The sequence below is a fragment of the Cynoglossus semilaevis genome, chromosome 8 (genome assembly GCF_000523025.1).
Source record: "Cynoglossus semilaevis isolate Cse_v1.0 chromosome 8, Cse_v1.0, whole genome shotgun sequence".
NCBI classification, from domain to species: Eukaryota; Metazoa; Chordata; class Actinopteri; order Pleuronectiformes; family Cynoglossidae; genus Cynoglossus; species Cynoglossus semilaevis.
This window is the reverse complement of record NC_024314.1, coordinates 12,314,183-12,333,804: the sequence shown is the minus strand read 5'-3', so window position 1 is coordinate 12,333,804 and position 19,622 is coordinate 12,314,183. Positions and strand designations below refer to the sequence as shown.

Sequence of the window (19,622 nt, the reverse complement as noted above, 5' to 3'; positions counted from 1 at the left end):
TTGTGGCGCCAATCTCTGCTCCCATGTTGCAAATGGTGGCCATTCCTTTAAAGACAGAAAATTACATTTTAAAAACATGTTTTACACTGTACAACAGAAAATCTTTTATGGCGTTCATGTCAACGTCCTGCTTTAATTTAATGTTATCTAGTAATCCTAAAGTGAAATGAAAAATTCGGTTTATAGCAAAAATTATTCAGGTCCTAATCCGAGTCTAAGAATTGTATTTCCAAAAATATATAGCTATATTAAATAACATGGAAATTAATGTGTACATTTTAAAGCTTTTTTTCCTCACCTGTGCAGGAAATCGAGTCGACTCCTGGTCCATGATATTCTACGATGGCTCCAGTTCCTCCCTTCACTGTCAGGATGCCTGCGACCTTCAAGATGATGTCTTTCGGTGATGTCCAGCCTGAAAGATTGCCGGTCAGCTTCACTCCAATTACCTGAGAGGAAAATAAGGTCAATACAGTAATCCCTCTCGTACTGTGGTAGTTGTGTTCCAAGACCCACCACGAAATGGGGGAAAAAAATAAAACAGAAACAGAAGAGCATGCTGAATTGGCCACTAGTACACCGAGTACGCATTGTATTAGCCGATAGTATGCTGTGGCTTATACCAGTGATCGTTCGCAAATGTGCTAATCTCAATTTCAAAACAAGGATCCACATTTTTAGAGCCAATCTTTTGTATGTATAATGAATTTATAATATCTTTCAGTATTTAGTTTATTTTTTACTATATTCCACAATTTAGCGAAACTTTCGCAAGATCGGATTAAAAAAAATCCACGATGTACTGAGGGAGCTAAAGGAGAACCGTGATATAGAGAGGGAACACTGTAATTGTGTTTGTGTTTTTTCTGGAGGTGTTCAGTTGGACAGAACATTTTCTATTCAGCAACAGGAGCTAACAAAATATGGACTAAAACATATTAATCTAACGAAACACTTTGCACTTAATTCAAATGAACACACAGACCAGAGTTTTTGCAGAAAAAAAAAATCATTATTTGTGTCATTTGATCCCACGTAAAAATTATGAATTTTGTTTTCCAGCTTTCAGTGGGACATGTTACCAAAAAGTGAAGTGGCAACACTCACAAGTGATGCATTATAGGTTGCATATTGCTAGGCAATAAAGAGTGTTGCTTTTCTTACTACTGAAGAATTCTTTCTTTACTCAGTATTTGTATTTCTCTGATGACCAACAGGCCACAGATACCTTGGGACACTTGAGCTCCCATGGAATTCCTGCCATGACATCCACGGCATCAGCTCCACCCACACCGATGCAAATGGCACCAAGCCCTCCTCCGTTTGGTGTGTGGGAATCTGTGCCAATGAGCATCACTCCTGGGTAGGCATAGTTTTCTAGAATGATCTGTTTGCATGAGACATGTGATTGATTAGTATTGAAATTACAAGTTTAAAATATTTGAATAATTTCTTCCAGATGCATATGTATAAAACAACACCTGATGGATAATTCCAGAGCCTGGTTTCCAGAAGCCCACTCCATACTTTGCACCAGCACTGGACAGGAAGTTGTAGACCTCATGGTTCACATCCTGGAATGAAAATGACGACATCTCAGGATTTTCACGGTAGTTACATTATGGCAATTTGAATCATATTCTCGGATCTTAAGTGATCCCCCTGACCTTTGCCCTGGCCAGATCTTTAACTCCACCAATCTGGGCCTCAATCAGGTGATCACAGTGGATGGTGGAAGGCACGGCCACCCTTGGCAGGCCGCTGCTGATGAACTGCAGCATGGCCATTTGAGCCGTTGCGTCCTGCATGGCCACGCGGTCTGGATGCAGACGCAGGTAAGTGCGACCGCGATCAATGTCCTGGTTGTGGGCGTCATCTAGATGGCCGTACACGATCTTTTCTGACAACGTGAGTGGTCGGTTCAGTCTGGAATATTAAAAAAAGAGAGAATATTGTTGATTTTAAGATGAAGTTATGTGAAGAAAAGCAACAAAAAATATCCTGCTAATATTTTCTAAACACTAGAACAAAAACACTATGTCATTCAAATTGCTTGTTTGTCAAGGTATTTTATTATACAACTGTCATACAGTTTACAACAGAGTAAAGACCATTAAGGGTATATGGGTTAAAATATCTCAGGGCTAGCAAAAATAGTAACTAACTAATAGTAGTTAGTTAATGTCTAAAATACAGCAAAAAAAAAGGACAAACGTGCCACATTGATTAAAAAACAAACAAACATGCAGCCACAGAAATAATTCTGTGATTCAAAAGCTCATAGTACAATGAAGGTGAGCATAAACATGGACATATATGTCTAAAATAGGAACAGAACTCTGACCTTTTTTTCACAATGTCAACGTTGGAGCGGAGCTGGTCGTAGTTGACGTAGGACGTGGGTTCAAACTTGCTCATGGACACATTGGCCTTGGCCCTGTACGCTGCTGCTACATGCAAGCGTCGTGCTCCATGGCCCAGGGCCAGCTGAGAAAAAAGGGTACCACAAATATAACAACATGGTGGTGTATGTGTAAATCACACTGACAAAAAAATACAGAAGGTTGGCAAAGCAAAACAATGAATAAACAATCTTCCCTCTGGTGTCAGATGTCAGAGAAAAAGTGCTAGTAACCCCCCACTGATAAGGCCAAACACTAATTCTTGTGGAAAGAGGGGCTCAAGTTTCCTCTCTCTTGTATTCCTTTTCTGTTTTTCAAAAAAACAAACAATGGAAATGACTGAGCTGCTAAAGAAGTTTTGTTTTTGAAAATGTTCCCGATGTAAAAGTTTTTATGATTCAGCAGCTGAAGCCTACAGACAACAATCTGAAGACTTTACAAAAACAGACCACTACACAGATATAAACTATGGCATTTACACCTGGAATCTGTGAAAATCTGTCACAATCTTAAGGTCATGTTGAAGAATAGAAAGAGAACAAAGACGTAATCCTGGTACCAACTTCATGAAGTTTTTTTTTCTTCTGATATCCTTCTGTCTTTTTAGTGACTCCTTCACACACCCTGGAGCATCATACTCCAAGTACTCAGTGATTGTGGATGGGGTTCCATAGCTTGTATATCCTGGTGCTCCTTATATGTCTATATTAGGATTATTTAGTAATGTTTAGTAATGTTAGTAATGTGGTATTTCTTTCTTTCGCTCTAGTACAATCATATATGCCGATAAACATTTAGTCAACTACTATGTCCTTTTGGGCCTAATGGACGTGACACACATTTATATTTGATTTCCTTTCTACTAATCCGACGCAAAACCTTTCAACTCTGGTTTGGTGACTTGTTATTGCAAGTTAAATGTCGGTTTATTGCAGCCAACAGCCTCAAAGCTGCTCTAACCTTGTGGCTAACCTTGATTAACCCTGCCCTGACTCAACAGCTAGAACACGCAAGCCCTATTATTTATCAAGCTATTTGATTTTAAAATTAATTATCTGTTGACGAGAATATTATTAGGTCATCTTAAGAAACAGCGCCAGACAACAGTTTGTCCGCTAGATGCGCATCATGCAGCCCGAGACACGATGACCTCAGCCGGCGAATCCTTCACGGGCTTTGTATTAGCGGTAGTATTGTATAAAGTCTCCAGTCAAAACATAATATCACTTTGTTATTACTTTGAGCTGAAAGGCTAAGTGACATGCATATGTAAACAGTTATTATTTCATAAAATGACCTTTTTCATCTCTTACCTGAAGCCTTGCGACAGTCAGACAGTAGGTTGCCATTTTGTTCACTGACAAAGATGTGCTGGGCGGCTGTGACGTCACAGCATTATAAAGTGCAGCTTCGCAGGTCCTTAAAGAGCAATATTAAACTTGACAGAAAATACATACATATTACTATAACGCATGTATAACTAAAACTAAATTGACGTTTATTTAATATATTTTATTCAGCTACTGTACTATATGGTCAGATTAACTATTGTTTTTGTTATAAAGTGTATTATCTTGCATACCTTACAGGACAACCGTGATTTTCATTATAGCCTTGTACAACTTTTGACCAAATAAAACTATCACTGTGACTTTTTAACAATCATATTCTGCAAAAAAAGCAACAATTTAATAATTGTGTTACTAAAATCTGAAAGCTTTTAAATATTTTCAAGATCTCTAGTTCAGGTTTTTCTACCGTGTGTCTGTAGCCGCTAGGTGGCGGTAATTCAATTCTTCGAAGAGAGAGTTTAGGTCAAAGTTAAAAGTTCAACGTAATCGGCAGCGCTTTCTTGACGTTACGCTAACAATGGCTAAACATCATCCAGATTTAATCTTTTGCAGAAAACAGGCTGGTGTTGGTACGTTTAAAATTATTGTTTCTTTCTGCACATAACTGTTATTTCAGCGTAAATCGGTAGAAGGTCCTTTGTTGTTTAGATGACGTTAGTGTAACGATAGCTTCCAATATGGATGCCATTCATTCGTTTTAGCCGCGTGGCTAGCTCCAACACATGCCCATAAGACACGTATAAGTTGTGTCAAAAGTATTTTTTTTTTCTATTGTGTGTGTTTAGTCGCCGTCTACAATATCTGAAAGTGATTTAATCACTCTAAAACAGCGACGTAAATATCTGTTGCAAAGACTGATACTGTTTACTTTGTTTTTCTTTCGCAGCTATTGGGAGACTATGCGAGAAATGTAAGTAAACATAATATATCTGAATTGCTTGTGTATTAACTTAAAATATATACACATTAACATTGTGACGTTGTTCATTCAATATATTCACTCTATCCCCTATCAGTTTACCATAGCAAAAAGTTTTCACTGCATCTTCGTCCAGTGTCTTTGAAAACAATTTACATTATTCCCCTCCTCAGGTGATGGAAAGTGCGTCATCTGTGATTCCTATGTGAGACCGTGCACTCTGGTGCGCATCTGTGACGAGTGTAATTACGGTTCCTACCAGGGTCGGTGTGTGATCTGTGGTGGCCCAGGTGTTTCTGATGCTTACTATTGTAAAGAGTGTACCATACAGGAGAAAGACGTGAGTACTGTTGCACAGAAAGTAGAGAACATTTCAACAAAGTAAAACTATGTTCTGGTTTTCCTAACTATGGTATATTTTTCTATTTCCAGAGAGATGGATGTCCAAAGATTGTAAACTTAGGCAGCTCCAAGACTGATCTGTTTTATGAAAGGAAGAAATATGGCTTCAAGAAGAGGTGAAGGCATCACAGCTTAGTCTCAGGTTTTAGTTTTTACACATGTGCAGACTTTCTGTAAAACCTCAAAAGTTTTTGCTCGTCAATAAAATTGTTTTTTATTTCTTTTATTTCCGACTGATCAATTTGACTGTGAAAGGCTGAGTGAAATGAACAGGTTCTTAATGTGTTGTGGTGTAGTGTGAGGAAACAGACTCCAGAGAACTCCAAACTTTACCATGTTTTTATTTATTTACCTTTTGTTTTTACATATATATGCATCTGTTATATATGTCAAAACATTTACAAAGACATACAAACCAGTCAGATTAAAAACAATCCAAAGTTAACAAGAGAAGAGAAACAAACCTGGAGGCGGGTGATTGGTCAAATCCTTAAACTAATTACAAAAGCATCTAGAAATTACGTGCAATTATTTATTTAAAAAGGTTTGCTACAGTATTTTGTTAATTCTCATTCTTATCCAGTGTAGTATAGGAATTGACTTAGGACATCACAACACTATCTTGGAAGCACATCTTAACAGAAAATAAGTTCCATTGCAGTCAGAATTTCATAATTAAATGTTCTGAAGACACAGGTGTGTTGTGTTGAACAATGCCACCTGTAAACTAATAGACTTTGTTACATGAAATGGCTTGTGTTTGTGTTTACAGAGGATTTCTGGTAAAACACTGGTAGTTAAAATATCATTTGAATCTGAGAAAAAAGTTTAAGAAATGTGCAGAGATTTCATGGGTTTTGAACAAGTTCTACTGTTTGGATGAATACTCAGGAAATGTTTTACTGAGTGAAGGAAAGTGCTGTAGAAAAAGAACTTCTGAGTTTCTTTGTCCGCCTTCTAAAATGTGGGATTTTAAAACAGTACAGAGAAGCACCCTGGGCAGAACAGAATTTGAATAAAACTATTGCTTCTGTAATGGTTTTTAATGGAGTTTATTGAACTTTATGGTCATCTTTTGATGATTTTGATTTGAAGTTACTAAATTGTCATTTAGTTTGCTCTATTTACTAGCTTTTAGGCTGACTCCTTCAACAATGTCTCCATGTCTGTTTCCTTCACTATTCCCACTTTCATAATAAGAGGTGAGTTGTAGAAGGTAAACTCTGAGGCCACATTTATGTACAGTTCATAGATGTCACTAATGTGATGCTGGGCAGAGTGGAGAGCAGACCTCTTTATAAAAACCACTAGGTGACGCAGACAGGAAGACACTACATCAAAGAGGATGTGTGTCACTATACAGCTTTGTTCTGCTGGTTTCAAAGGAAAAATAAGAAACATGAAGAGAAGTAGCAGTACCACCAGACCGAGCTTATGTTCCTGGTAAGTGTCAGTCCAGACAATTTAAGAGAAAAGAAACTTTGTGTTTTGTGTCAGCAGTTAAACGGAACAACGGAACGGACAACGGAAATGACATGAAGCCATCGGACATAAATGGATTTTTATAAACAAATGAGCTAAATCCAAAAGGATCAGGTGAAGAAAATACAGACCCCACTGATGAACTCCTACAATAACATGAAAAACAAATACCTCAAACAAAACTGCATTGATTAAAATATAAACATCACAGATGATCTCCTCTGGTCAAATCAGACAGAACAGGCAGGGAGTTCACTTACAAGAAAGACACATGGTCATTTTATATTTCCTCACACACACTCACACCCCTAACTCAAACAATGGGAAAAAAACAATCTGATTATATGACGCATTTTGGTGTTTCCTCCTCTTGATCTTCTTTATCTCATTGATTCTACATTTTTCTCACAAACCAATCCCCCAGAAAAGGTTTTTGATTTCATGATTTGTTGGAAAAAAAATAAATCAGGTGTTGATACATGTCTGTCGGCACAGCACTTGAAAAAGAAGAGAAGAGTGACAGGTGGGGAGGTGGGGGAGGAAGAGAAGGTCGGCACACAGTGTGGTGTAGTATAATGTACCAAATGACTGCTGTGTTGAAACACTACATGATAATAAAAAAACAAAGAAAGTGTGGAACTAAAAGATGTTACACCAAGTCTTAAGAAAGTTGTTGAATTCAGATGAGGTGGATAAAAAAATGAAACATGATCAACTAAATCACAGCAAACAAAGGTCGGTTCAGAAGCTAGAAGGTGTTCAGGAAGTACATAGATGATTGTTTACTTGCTAAGAGTGTTTCTATATTCTGAATGTGTGTTAAGGTGTGTAAGGGTAATACATGAACCTTGGTTTTCTGACGAAGACAACCCCAATTTCAAGAACCCTGAGGAGCAATGTGTGGAAGAACCTGCTAATGTTCTACTGTCTATCGTGACAGTGTACGGCTTAGGTTATTTCTTAACTGGGACTAAAACCTGGTACTACAGCTCAGACAGGATCTGTTCTAGTTGTCAGTTCACTTCCTCATTAACAACAATACCTCCAAATATGCATCATATCACCACTAGCAGTACAAATGAAGAGCATGACATGCAGCAAGTCATTTTTGTTATTCTCACATTTGTCTGGAACCATACATATACAGAAGTCACTCTGGACTCTCCATCGCCTCCTCTCTAATCATTACATTTTGGGATAATGCCATTATATATTTGCAGCGAATGCATTCAAACCGGTGTCTAATTCCCCGTCTGACCAAGACACACGTCTCGCCACGATTATGTCCTAATAACCGAGTTTCCTCTCAGTCAGCTGGTCGGAAAAGAGGTTTCTGTGTCGGGCTGCTAGAAAAGGTCAATGACAGTCAGATGACACCAACGTTTTTAGTTAAAGCCCTAGTGTGGTCACTTCCTCTCTCTTCTACTACAACTGTCCAGACAGAAACATGACATCTTTCCAACATCTGCTGACATGCTTAACAACCAGAACCTAACAATGTCTCTAACCTGACTTCCAAAAAACAAAGTGACTAATGCTGTTTACTATACAACTGCATATAAACACATTTGTTTGTATGTTTGGTTTGTTGTGATTTTTTGTCCTTATAGTGATCCAAATTTGGCTTCATAATGGCCGACAACGTTCTTGAAGCGGCTGCACTCCTTTCGCAGCTCGGCCACTTCCACCCGCAGTGCCACGTTCTCCCGCTCCAGGAAAGCTGCTCGGACAGTGATCTGGTTTTCCTTTAGCCTGCGTGCGTCACGGGAGCGTTTTGCAGCCACATTGTTCTTTTTCCTCCTCTGCCAGTACTTCTCATCCTGGAGAGGCAGACAAGACAAACAGATCAGGTTAACCACGACGGTAGAACGAGCACCAGATTTTACCCGTTCCCTCTCCTTAGCAGCTGCAGCTAACTGGCTGTAATTTGACCTCCACTGAGTTTGTTGTGTGTGTAAACAGAGCAGTCGTATCTGTTGGACTGAGGAGGCAGACCTGTCTGAAGTTGAGGACAACATGAGTCACAGTGAGCTGACCAAACTAATTAAGTCTCTGGTTGTGTGCCCTTAAAAGTAGTTATGCAGTTAAAGATAATTTCACAGGTTTAATGATGATGTCAACTAATCCAGAGCTGGAGGAGCTACCTGAGCCGAACATCAAATACTGAAGTAGGAAACTGCAATGTTAGTGTATTTTCCAGACTGTATATGGTCTGGAGTATTAGTCGTATCTATCAATATGTGTCGTGAATCGTTACCTAGCTTTTATAGTTTGGATTTATGAATCACTGTGGAAAATAAGTGGCAGGACCAACCAAACTAGTAACAGTGCAACTTGTAGTCCATAAAATACAGTGAACCTTTTTATGTGTACAGACATAAGCGTCCACACAGGCCAATGTGAGCTTGTTTTCTTTAACTGTAGGACTAACCTGAAGGTCTGTGTTTTGGTCTCACCTTCTGCTCTTCAGGCACAAACACTTTTTTGGCCTTTTTGATCATTGGCTGCGGCTTCAGCTCATCTTCTGTGAACTTGTGTTTGCGTGGGTCAAACAGCTCGCCCCCTGGCACGCTCGACAGGACCAGGTCTGTGGGGTCTGGCTCGTAGCTGACACTGACCTTAATCTCTTCAGGGTCAACGGGCTCAGGAGTCGCCGGGTTTGAGTCTGTATTCACGTCTGAGCAGACAGAACAAAGGCACATGAGCAGAGAAACATTCAGACAGCAAAGGAGAGGAGGAGAAGAGAGGAGGAGGAGACTGTTCCTTTACTTTGTGTGGTCAATAACTAGGCTTTGAACAATAGCAGCATACAGCTAACTTCTGAAGGTCTTACGACTTGAAGTAGGCCACATTTACACCACTATGCTGCGTCTTTTTAATCCTAACCTAAAGAACTGTTTTTTCAAAATGTAAATTACCCTGGTGCCACTCACCTGTAGTCACTTCACAGATGATCTCCAATTCTTTCTTGATGATCACCTCTGTCTCACACCCGTCCAACTCCTGGATAGACAGTAGACCAACCGGGGATGCACTCACTGGCTTGGTGACTTTGGTGGACAACTCGTCAGACCCAGCCGGGATGCCATTTTCTATAAGGAACTCCTCCAGGTCCATGTATTCCAAGTGGAAGGTCTCGCCATCGTAAGGAATGGTCTTGTCCCAGATGGCTGGAGTCAAGGCGGCTGATGGACCCATACCATTAACTCCCCCCAACAGCTGAGCATTATCTCCAAGACCCAGCTTTTCCTTCTCCGTGTCTGAAACACAGGCGTTATACGAGAACTGCTTACACACAAACAATGTGACTGAAACTTCTGCTTCCTAATAAAATAAACACTGAATTAAGTTTTCTTCTCTTTTCTAAAGATCATCAAGGCTTTATACAAAGGAGTGCTTACGTCTCCCTTAGTTCTTAAACCCAAATATAGTGATAAACTTCAATTGTTCTGCCATCTTGTAGATGTTATAATTCAATAGTTCAACACATATATGGCAGTTACAATAGCATGGAATCCTGTGTAAACATTTCTGGTGGCTTTGGAGATCTTCTCAAAAAAATTTCAATTAATGAGCTCAAAGTATTGACAATGTTATATAAACTTGAAGAAAATGCTAAATTGTATTAAATCAATTCAAAAAATTAAAACACAAACGCAAATTAAATAAGTAATACTCTTATATAACAGATCACAGCTGTCCTCACAGACTTAAAACTTAATTTGAATTTACTAGGAAATTAATTGCATTAAAACTATCAAAACAAACAAAAACGGTCTTTATAAGTCGGTGGTCGGCCAAACATTGGTTCAGAAATTTACAAATGATCTTTAATTCAATCTATACATTAATACAAATGGGGTTTCTGTACAATTTAATTTAAACCAACTATTTAACTACTACGATATAATGGGACGTTTCTTTTTAACTACAATTCTTATCTTACCGTCATCGTCCAGAATATTTGGCGGAGGCATTTCCATTATTTTTTTCAGAACCACCGGGAAAGAGCTCGGGGCTGCGGAGGTCGATTCCAGCTTGAAAACAACCGGCTCCCCCGACATTTTTACCTTGGTTTTCGACGTTTACCGAAATTTCCCGTTTAAAATATTCTACGCTGGTTTGGCCACCGTCACAACCACCTTCGAGAACAATCCACGCAGACAAGTCACCTCAAACGTGGAGCCAATTTGCTACTTTGACCAAATTCTTTGGGGAAATTACAAAAGCGGTCACAGACAGGGGGCTCAAGCAAAGTATGTCACCTCCGCCTTCACGCGATTGGCTAATTACGACAGCTCTAATGAATATTAATGAATAGAATGGAGGGGGGCGTAACTTCCAAGAGGCGACCAATGGTGAAGGTTACATTGCAACAACGTTAGCTCGCGTTTGTTTACCCAGTTCCAGAGAGAAGGGGAAAACAGGAAAGACACAAAACAAAAGCATAAAATTATTATTATTTGTATCGTAAAATGTTATCATCAAGCTCCTCTAGTCAACAGAGTACCAAAATTGCATGATCGATGATACTAGGTCCTTACGATTAAACAGCAACAGCGACGTTGTCTCATCATGTCTTTAATCATTGAAAACCTCGTTTTGAGTTAAAATAATCTGCGTTTACTGCTTGAAATGTCAAAACAATATTCCCGAGCTGTCATTAGCCTCAGTGTATAGCATAAACACGAAAATGTACATTCCGTCCCCGCAGCTGCAGCAACAAGCGGTCTTCACGTGTTTTTACACGTGTACATGTATGTTACGTATCATCAGGTCCCGCCCACTGCATTGCGCTCTCAAGCGCAGGAGGGCGGGCCTTAGTAGGTGGCGGAAGTGATCGGGGAAAAATAAATAAAACAATATATTACATCTAATTCAAACCTAATTTACAGAAAATGCCAAAACAGCTAAAGAAAAACGGTAAAATTGTGAAGATCGTTTTAATCATAATAAATAAATAAATAACTCTGATCACCTTGTAGTGTTAAGTGAAAAGTATCGTTTAAATATACGTTGGGTCTTTAAAGGCGTCTCTAACGAAACAGTCAACAAAGAGATGACAAGATATTCCTGTTGTATGAGGTCATCAACAGTGACAGCAGCAGCACAATGTCTTTGTGTAATGACATTATTTCACCGCAATCTAATTATACGGATGGTGCTGTACACAGACCGAAGAGAGTCATTATGTTATTCACCACAAAACAAAGATGTTCAAAGCGGATTTAGTGGCGTCAATTAAATGTAGATACAAGGACACCTCGTACTCTGATTGTACTGAGCCACAGTTTTAAACCGATGCTACATTTGATATGGTAAAATATAATTTCTTTGCCTAGAAGAAGGGTAGGTTTGGTATTTTTGGTAAATAGATACTTAAGTTAAGGAAGCCGTTAGCAAGAATTCCAAAACCTAAGAAAACTTAAAAACAAGTTTACAAAACCTTCATATAATAATGTCTAGTTAATTTAAGAAATGCAAAAATAACCAAAACATACAATACTTAGCTATTTGCCCTGTAGAGCTAATAGTTAGACACACTTTTTAAAACTATATATATATATACATATATATATACATATATATATATATATAAAACTTTCAACGTATATGAAAAGTACCTAGAGAAGTGATACACACTCTTTTTAAATCTATATATATATATACATATATATACATATATATATATATAAAACTTTCAACGTATATGAAAAGTACCTAGAGAAAAACAAAAATGTGTAGAAAAAAACAAAACAAATTAAAACAACTTATAAATGAGAGAGTGTACACGCGTTTTTCCACAGTAACTGTTACTGTGGAAAAACAGTACTTCATTCTCACACCATTTGATTAAAAACCTTTGGATCCCAGCAGGAAGAAAATAACTCAAACAACTCAAAGTCCAGTTTATCTAACAGGATCAGATCAGCTGCCTGCAGACTCACAGCTCTTATGCAACACACACGCAGTTTGCCTAAAACATCCAGAACTTTCCATTTTCATTTTCTGAGGCTTTTGCACAAACATTGAAGAACAAAAACAACATGTGACAGTCAGTCACGTACTTACCACCATTGTTAAAACTTGGCAGAGTAAATGGATGCTCCAGGAGAGCTTTAAATATTTCCGGGACTTCTGAATTCATTGTCCTTTTAACCCCTAAAATATTTTAAAAAGTGAAAGTGAAAATATATCACGCTGGCTGACAGTTGGAAGTGTCAGAATGAAAACACTCCTGGAGGAAAGTGGAACGCTGCTCCCTCAAGAAAGTCCAAACCCTCCCGGGTTTAACAAGACTTCTGCACAGGTCACTGCGCCCCCCCCCCGACCTCGCTACTAAAATCCGCCTCCCTAAACACCTAGAGCCAATCAGCGTTCTACACATATTGGCGCTTATTGGCTACCGCGAGTGTCTTTCACAGCCAGGTATTTAAGGTTGAATAAACGTGTAACAGTTATTGTTGCCAAAACAGGCAACAATAACAGTGTTACCTGTTTGTAGGGGAAACAGGTCGAGAAGGACATGTGTGCTGTTCAAATAAAACTCTTTAAAAGAGCTGTTTATGATGTCAACATTAAATACATACAAAAGGGTTGACTAAGATTATATCATTAATAGTAGCAATTTATCAAAATTTGCCCTTTCCCATATCACATTTAGCCATGTAATTTCCTATACATATACAATCTTTGCTTTATTTAAAGTACACTAGCGCTTAATTAATCTATAAAAATGTTAAGGACCTATGGCTAAACATTTTAATCATTTTTAACCAAATTACAGGCTATTTTGCTCCTTTTTTATTGGTGACATTAGTACATTTAGTACATTTTCTGTCTTTGAGCTATACTTAAACTAATTTTTAAGTAGTAACTAACGTTTTTCAATTTTATCTACAACTGCATTAACTTAGTCATTCGTTTGCCAGTAAACTCTACTTTTAAAAATAGTTATTTATATGACTTATATAGCAATTTTCACTTGTATTATGTCGGTCCTTATCCTTAGCTATTTCACTTCAGCATTTCCATTTCTCTTGAAGCAAAAGGAACCTTTACCAGTAAGGTGACTGTTGGATAAGAAAAAAACAAACCAAACAACTTTCTTTTTAAAACAATCTTTTTAATAAATGCTTTCAAGAGATTTGGTCCACTTGTGTGATCACTAACTTCCAACCAGGGAGGAGAAAAGAGAAAACAAAGTCAACAGGAGAAAACAAATAGAATAAGACAACAAAATGTGTGAAAATACAGTACAAAAGAAAGGCCTTGTTTTTTCCACTTCTTACAACCCTGGTTTCTTCATCTGGTGTTGTTGAAAATAATTCTAATAATTTTCAAACCAACTGAAAACAGTTTCATAAAGATTTTCTGTGTGTGTGTGGTTATTGTTGCTACAAATCAAATGACACAAATTATATAAAAAGAGCCTGGAGGCTGGGACAGGGGCAACAGAAACATTTGATGACTACAGTCGGGTTTTTACTGATTTCGTCACATGAAATTTTGGAAGAAAATTACATCTCTAAAGAATGTTTAATTCAAAGTTTTTGGATCTTAAATCACTTTGTGTATGAAGATCAGTCACATGCCAAACAATGTAGAAAAAATTAAATATGTGGCAATGATCCAAGTTTGTTGTACTGTAAAAACTGTCTCCTCCAGGCTTTGGATTGTGTGACTGATTATGATACACAATCTAATTATACGTTACACAGTCTGACTGTGCAAACCAAAACAAAATGATTTCAAACAAAAAATCCATACATAATTTAGTTTTTTTGTAAATGTTACAAAAAGAGAAAAATATATATATAATTTGTGTCATGATTTGCTTTGTCCTTCAACACACAGGCACACAGTACATGAAGCACAGACGTTCACTTTTATCTCCAATTACATCATCATCGCTGCTCTTTCCGTCTGCACAAATGGAAGAGGAGCTTCCACCAACAATGTTCTGAAGCTTTTAATGTCTCACATCTGCAGGTCTTCAAAGGCAGGAGTTTAGAGAACAAGGATGGAAAATTGAGTTGTCCTGGTAAAGAACACTGAAATATGTGGTGCTCTCTTAATATTACATTCTTTCCTTTTTAAAAAAAAAAACATCCTGAATTAAAGAAATTTAAGATGGGGACATGTCACGGGTTCAAACTCTTCCACGGCCACAGAAAAGAAAATAACAGCTCTGCCATCTCTTATCTAATTTACCTTACGAGGGTGTCTAAGTTTTATAATAAGTATTAGGTATCATATATACTGTATATAGTAAGCAGGATTATACAATAGTAGGGTTTGTATCATCTTATAGATGTAGTATAATTGATTAAGGCGCTATAAGGGAGTATATAGGCCTCTGTGTTTGCTCGTTTCCACATCTGTCTTCTGACAGAGGAAACAAAGAAAAAAAAGCAGAGTGAGGAGAGAGTGAGCAGAGAGCTCTGTTCGTAGCTCAACAATGAGAAAGACAAACATTACATACTTAATCGTCACTTATCTTTTTCTTTTTTAAACCTCCAAAAGTCTAGGAACAGAGCTGGGACAAGGATGACACACAGTATGTAAACATCTGAATTCTAATAGTCAATATTCTCATACTAACCACCAGGAGCTAACATAGGTTCTGCTCACTGTCGCCCTCTGCAGCACACACAGACGCATATTTACTGTGAGTTATTATATTCATACATGGATACATATATAAGAGAGAGAGTTATACATAGCAATTAACATACATATATCAATAGCATATAGAAGAGAAATAGAAATAGTCAATAGATAGCAATCATTATAGTCATCGTATTCATCATAATACTAGTAGTAATAATACAATCCCTCAAAGAAGCTAATAGCTGGGTTGTTCCAGACAAGGCCTCAAGGACTGGAGAATGTGACAGCTGAGACTGGAAAAACTGATCTGGGATCTGTGGTCTGGGACAGTAACACCAAGGTAAGAATATGTGACATCACCTACACCACAAGGGAATGGTGTGTAAATAAGTCGTCTGGACTTCAGTGCAGTTCCTTGCTGTGCCACATGGATTCAAGGTTTGACTTGACTCCGTGTAGCACAGCAATTACACCCATTAAAAATAATTTAAAAAAACAACACACATTTACCTATCAGCCAAACATTAATTAAACAAGGAACATTCTAGGCTAAGAATAAAATTCTTCCATAGATGGAAACTTGAGGTATAACTAGATAAATTGAAGCTGGGCTGTAAGCTCCTTTTGTTTGTAGTTATGCCAAAGTATATTTTCTAATATTACATTACAACTGCCTACGAAGGAGCCGATAAGACTTAATAAAAATAAAACAGAAAGTTGCCAATTTATAGATTAAAATAATCTAAAAAAAAGAGTATTGATTTATCAAAAAGCCAAATCATAATGTATGTGTAACTTAATTGTTTTAAACGAAACACTCCTACCATACGCATGGTTTTTCACACTTGGTTGGTCCCTGTGGGTAAAATTGCACTTTTTCCCCAACAAAAATTGCAGTTATCTAGGAATAACAGCTTAAATTAAAAGTTCAGTGAAGTTTGAAAACAACCTCAACAATCGTCCTGTCCACAGAATGGGGGGGCGGGGGGGGGGTCTACAGAAAACCTTTGGGAACCAATCTTTTAACAATTAACTCAAATTCACCAATTAAGCTCTACAATGAAACCCTGTCTAGAACAACCTACAGAGAAGGAAGTTTGAAAAAAAAAAAATCTTTGAAAAAAACAAAACATCACTATAATCGTCTAGTTCAGCGATACATGTCATATAGCAATACCTCGATAACAAGAAGTTCTATGTAATCAATACAGGTTTTTCAGGTTATATATTTATTAAGCTTAACTGCTAAGTTATCAATTATCATTATTAGTATACCATTATTTGTAAATATGCATAATGTGTGTATAATGTATCAGAATACAGACATACCTCCGCCTTGTCTCTGTCCACATTAAAGGCTAGAATGTGAGGTTTCCTTTAATTCTGCCTTGGTGTGTGTTTGTGTGTCTATGTGTGACATGTGGTGTCTTTAGGCACAGTATGGGATGTGACTCATATCCCTCATCTTAGGCTAACGGGCTCAGGGCTTTACATAAAGGAGCAATCTGGCTTTAAGTTTAGCTAGTATAGTAGTCAAAGTAAAAACAAATGAGCAACTGTTTCTGCCTCAAATGTTTTTGTTTTTTTTTAAAAGTCCGACATCACTTTAAACCAGGTTTGCATTTCAACCAGTTACTGAGTGGTTATTCCTCAGCTTGGTGGTAATGACCAGAAGGGGGGGGGGGGGGGCGCAAAATAAAAGCACAACTCCATTTCTTTTTTCTCCTACACAATAATAATAATAATAATAATAATAATGAGGACTTTATTGATTTCACACTGGGGACATTCTTGTCTTAACAGCAGATGTGCTGCAACAGGGTGCCCCTTGGGGACGCCAAGCATGTGGTTCCTCTGGGAGATGAACCCAATACCTCTTTTTTTTTTTTATCTCAGGGGTATCTTAAGTCGTAGGGTACAAACCTATGTTACAATTACCATCTTTTTTTTCACCAAAACCAGAGCTTTAGTTGAAGTGAGGTCATGATTTTCTGAAATGATCTATTTCTAGGAAAAAAAAGGCTGAGCAGGACTTTGTTGGTTTGTTTCTCCATGACCTTAACACCAGCCTCAGCTGTGTTTGCTAAGCTTACAGCCACACAGCAATTGGTGGGACTTCAACTGTCAATATCAAACAATTGTACTGTCTGTATTCTTCCTGCATCCATCCAACAACACACCAACATTCTGAATAACCAACTTCCTTGTTTTTTTTTTTAAAAGCCAATGCAGGCGTTACATTCACAGAGTTCTGCCAATATGGCAGACAGTACAAGGCAGGACAGCTCCCCTGGTGTCGACTGAATGATGTTTAAAGTACATTCGTCTCCAGGAAAGACATTTAGAACCCTCTTGCTTCATTTCCATTAATAAAAACAGAAAAAGATGATTTGGTTCTTTTGCAGCTTTGTGAAGTCTTTTCCACCAGGAACAACTTCATTTAACTGAAAAAATGTATAATTTCTCTGCAGCACTGTGAGCTCAGTTTTCTTTGGTACACCAAAGTTATAACTGCAACCTGTGTAAAAGGATGCTGAGCTTCAATTGTGTTTTCTAGGATCACTGAGCGCAAATTCAAGAGCTGCGACCAGCGCGCTTGTTCTAGGACAGTGTCTGTGCTGAGCAAACACAAATAGAAAGAAGTTTCTGGTGAACAGGGAAGTGTCAAGTTCTAACGACTTTCAAGTTGATGACTTCAGTCAGAAGAACTCATTGTCTGGAGCTGCAGTAAAATGTGTGCGTAGCTTCGACGTGCTATAACTCAAAACTTCCTACTCAGAATTATTGGTGCCTGTATGTTGTGTATAACCTGTGTGTGTGTGTGTGTGTGTGTGTGTGTATAACCTGTGTGTGTGTGTGTAAGGAATAACCGTTCTGCTGCGTGTTTGTTTGCTGGAGCAGGCCACACTGGGGAAGTGACTGACTGTCAAGTGTAGCTGGTGTAGAAGGTACGCAGAATTCAGCTGCCTCTGATTACCATGGCAACACTCACAGATCGTCTCCATCTGACAACCGCCGTCCACCCTGCAACAACACACACCAACACTTTGTTAGATTAATGCTGTGTGGTGTTGTAGGGGCTACAACAAAGACCTAAAAATATGAACATATTCCAACACACTGTTTTATTTTCATATCTACAGAGACAACACACAGGTACAGTATGTGTTAGTAGTGGATGTTCTTCCTATGCTACACTGCAATATTAACTGTTGTTCAAGTTTTACATATTATCATTAGCAACATTTATAGACAACCTAATGCATAGAGTAACATTCACAAGGATTTTATTTTTTACTCTGCTGCTCTTTGCCCTTCACACATAAGACTTGAGGTTTTGTTTAGTAAGAGTCCTGGTTCTCTCCCACTCACCATGCCATCTGTGTAATCGGCTGTTATGTTGACCTGCTTGTCATCAGGGGGCGGGGTCACCGCAGAGCTCTCTGTCCGTCGACTCTGATTGGTGAGCTGCAGCCACAGTTCGTACATCTGTTGCATGTCTCTCACTGCAGAGAACGAGAAATTACAGACTTTGATAGTGACTTTAAAAAAACCAAAAAAAAACACGACAGCAGACAGAAATGAACTGCTTCGTTCTCCTTCTGAGAACCGTCCACGTACAGCTGTTGTTCTTCATATATGTCCACACGTCCCTTTCTTCCAAGCTGTGAGCAAACGAGCAGTTCCCAATATAGTGGCACTTCTTCTGCTTCATTACGTGTACACACATCTGCAGAAAACACAGTAAACAGGGAGGGGGCGTTAGAAAGTTAAACCAAAGGTTTACAAACAGGCAGGAATACATTTTCCTGTTAACTCGCTCTTTCTTACTGCGTCAGTCTAGTATTAAGTTCAATTATGGACAATCTAATGTTCCATATACTTCACTGTTTACACACAATTTGTTCATGTTGTGTCACAATATCTCCATTCTGGCACAGTCAATTTTTATTTGCAGACTTTTTTAAGTGCACTGTTTATATTTCATTTGTATTTGGTTTTCATTTTACTCTGTCACTGAGATTTAATGTTATTTTTTATTTCTATTAATATTATTGTATAGTTACTTTCGGCACTTTATTGTAGTACATTGTAGTTTTTCTTTGGCACACTGCCTTTAAATGGTCTTACTTTTTTTCTGCATTTTTGCATATGACAATAAAACAGTTTTATTTTGGAATGTTGACTCTTGATTAAAGGGAGATATTTCTCCTAATGGAAGTAAACATGAGGTGAGCTGTGAGGGGTAAGGTTTACAATAACACCTGCTCCCTGGAGGTGAAAGCAGAGTCAGCTGCACTCAGCATGTGAGGAGGGGAGGAGGAAAACACAGTTAAGAGTGCATAATCATTGAACTAGGGGCTGAGGAAACAAGAGAAACAAAGGGAGGGCTTACATCATATTGCTGTGGATATGTGCGAGAGAAAGGCAGAGGCCGGACAACAACCCACT

The 19,622-nt window shown here is 38.1% G+C and overlaps 4 protein-coding genes across 5 annotated transcripts in view; 1 reads left to right on the top strand and 3 right to left on the bottom strand.

Moving 5' to 3' along the window:
- The window catches only part of aco2 (aconitase 2, mitochondrial), an 8,226-nt gene extending 4,390 nt beyond the window's left edge, over nucleotides 1-3,836 (bottom strand). Inside the window, exons 1-7 of the mRNA XM_025057947.1 lie at nucleotides 3,716-3,836; nucleotides 2,345-2,487; nucleotides 1,668-1,926; nucleotides 1,482-1,574; nucleotides 1,229-1,387; nucleotides 299-449; nucleotides 1-45 (exon numbers count right to left, since the gene is read on the bottom strand). The exon at nucleotides 1-45 is cut by the window's left edge and continues 62 nt beyond it. Coding sequence (XP_024913715.1) covers nucleotides 1-45; nucleotides 299-449; nucleotides 1,229-1,387; nucleotides 1,482-1,574; nucleotides 1,668-1,926; nucleotides 2,345-2,487; nucleotides 3,716-3,751 — 886 coding nt within the window. The 5' untranslated portion in view covers nucleotides 3,752-3,836. The remainder of the gene's footprint in view (nucleotides 46-298; nucleotides 450-1,228; nucleotides 1,388-1,481; nucleotides 1,575-1,667; nucleotides 1,927-2,344; nucleotides 2,488-3,715) is intronic.
- Nucleotides 3,837-4,169: 333 nt separating this feature from the next.
- Nucleotides 4,170-5,301, top strand: phf5a (PHD finger protein 5A). Its single transcript, XM_008314833.3, has 4 exons — nucleotides 4,170-4,323; nucleotides 4,641-4,664; nucleotides 4,847-5,013; nucleotides 5,106-5,301. The coding sequence occupies exons 1-4, from the start codon at nucleotides 4,272-4,274 to the stop codon at nucleotides 5,193-5,195; spliced, it is 333 nt and encodes a 110-aa protein (XP_008313055.1). The 5' UTR covers nucleotides 4,170-4,271; the 3' UTR covers nucleotides 5,196-5,301.
- A 1,314-nt stretch (nucleotides 5,302-6,615) lies between these two features.
- tefa (TEF transcription factor, PAR bZIP family member a) lies at nucleotides 6,616-12,865 on the bottom strand. 2 transcript variants are annotated; one of them, XM_008314832.3, is made up of 4 exons: nucleotides 12,630-12,865; nucleotides 9,491-9,817; nucleotides 9,014-9,234; nucleotides 6,616-8,377 (listed from the first exon to the last, which is right to left on the bottom strand). In XM_008314832.3, exons 1-4 carry the CDS (start codon nucleotides 12,703-12,705, stop codon nucleotides 8,162-8,164), a joined length of 840 nt encoding a protein of 279 aa, XP_008313054.1. In that variant the 5' UTR covers nucleotides 12,706-12,865; the 3' UTR covers nucleotides 6,616-8,161. The 2 variants fall into 2 exon arrangements, with proteins under 2 accessions (XP_008313054.1, XP_008313053.1); XM_008314831.3 differs by lacking the exon at nucleotides 12,630-12,865 and adding an exon at nucleotides 10,504-12,051.
- Nucleotides 12,866-13,662: 797 nt separating this feature from the next.
- The window catches only part of zc3h7bb (zinc finger CCCH-type containing 7Bb), an 11,725-nt gene continuing 5,765 nt past the window's right edge, over nucleotides 13,663-19,622 (bottom strand). The window contains exons 19-22 of the mRNA XM_008314830.3: nucleotides 19,567-19,620; nucleotides 18,792-18,900; nucleotides 18,543-18,676; nucleotides 13,663-18,194 (exon numbers count right to left, since the gene is read on the bottom strand). Of these exons, the coding sequence (XP_008313052.1) occupies nucleotides 18,159-18,194; nucleotides 18,543-18,676; nucleotides 18,792-18,900; nucleotides 19,567-19,620 (333 nt within the window). The 3' untranslated portion in view covers nucleotides 13,663-18,158. The remainder of the gene's footprint in view (nucleotides 18,195-18,542; nucleotides 18,677-18,791; nucleotides 18,901-19,566; nucleotides 19,621-19,622) is intronic.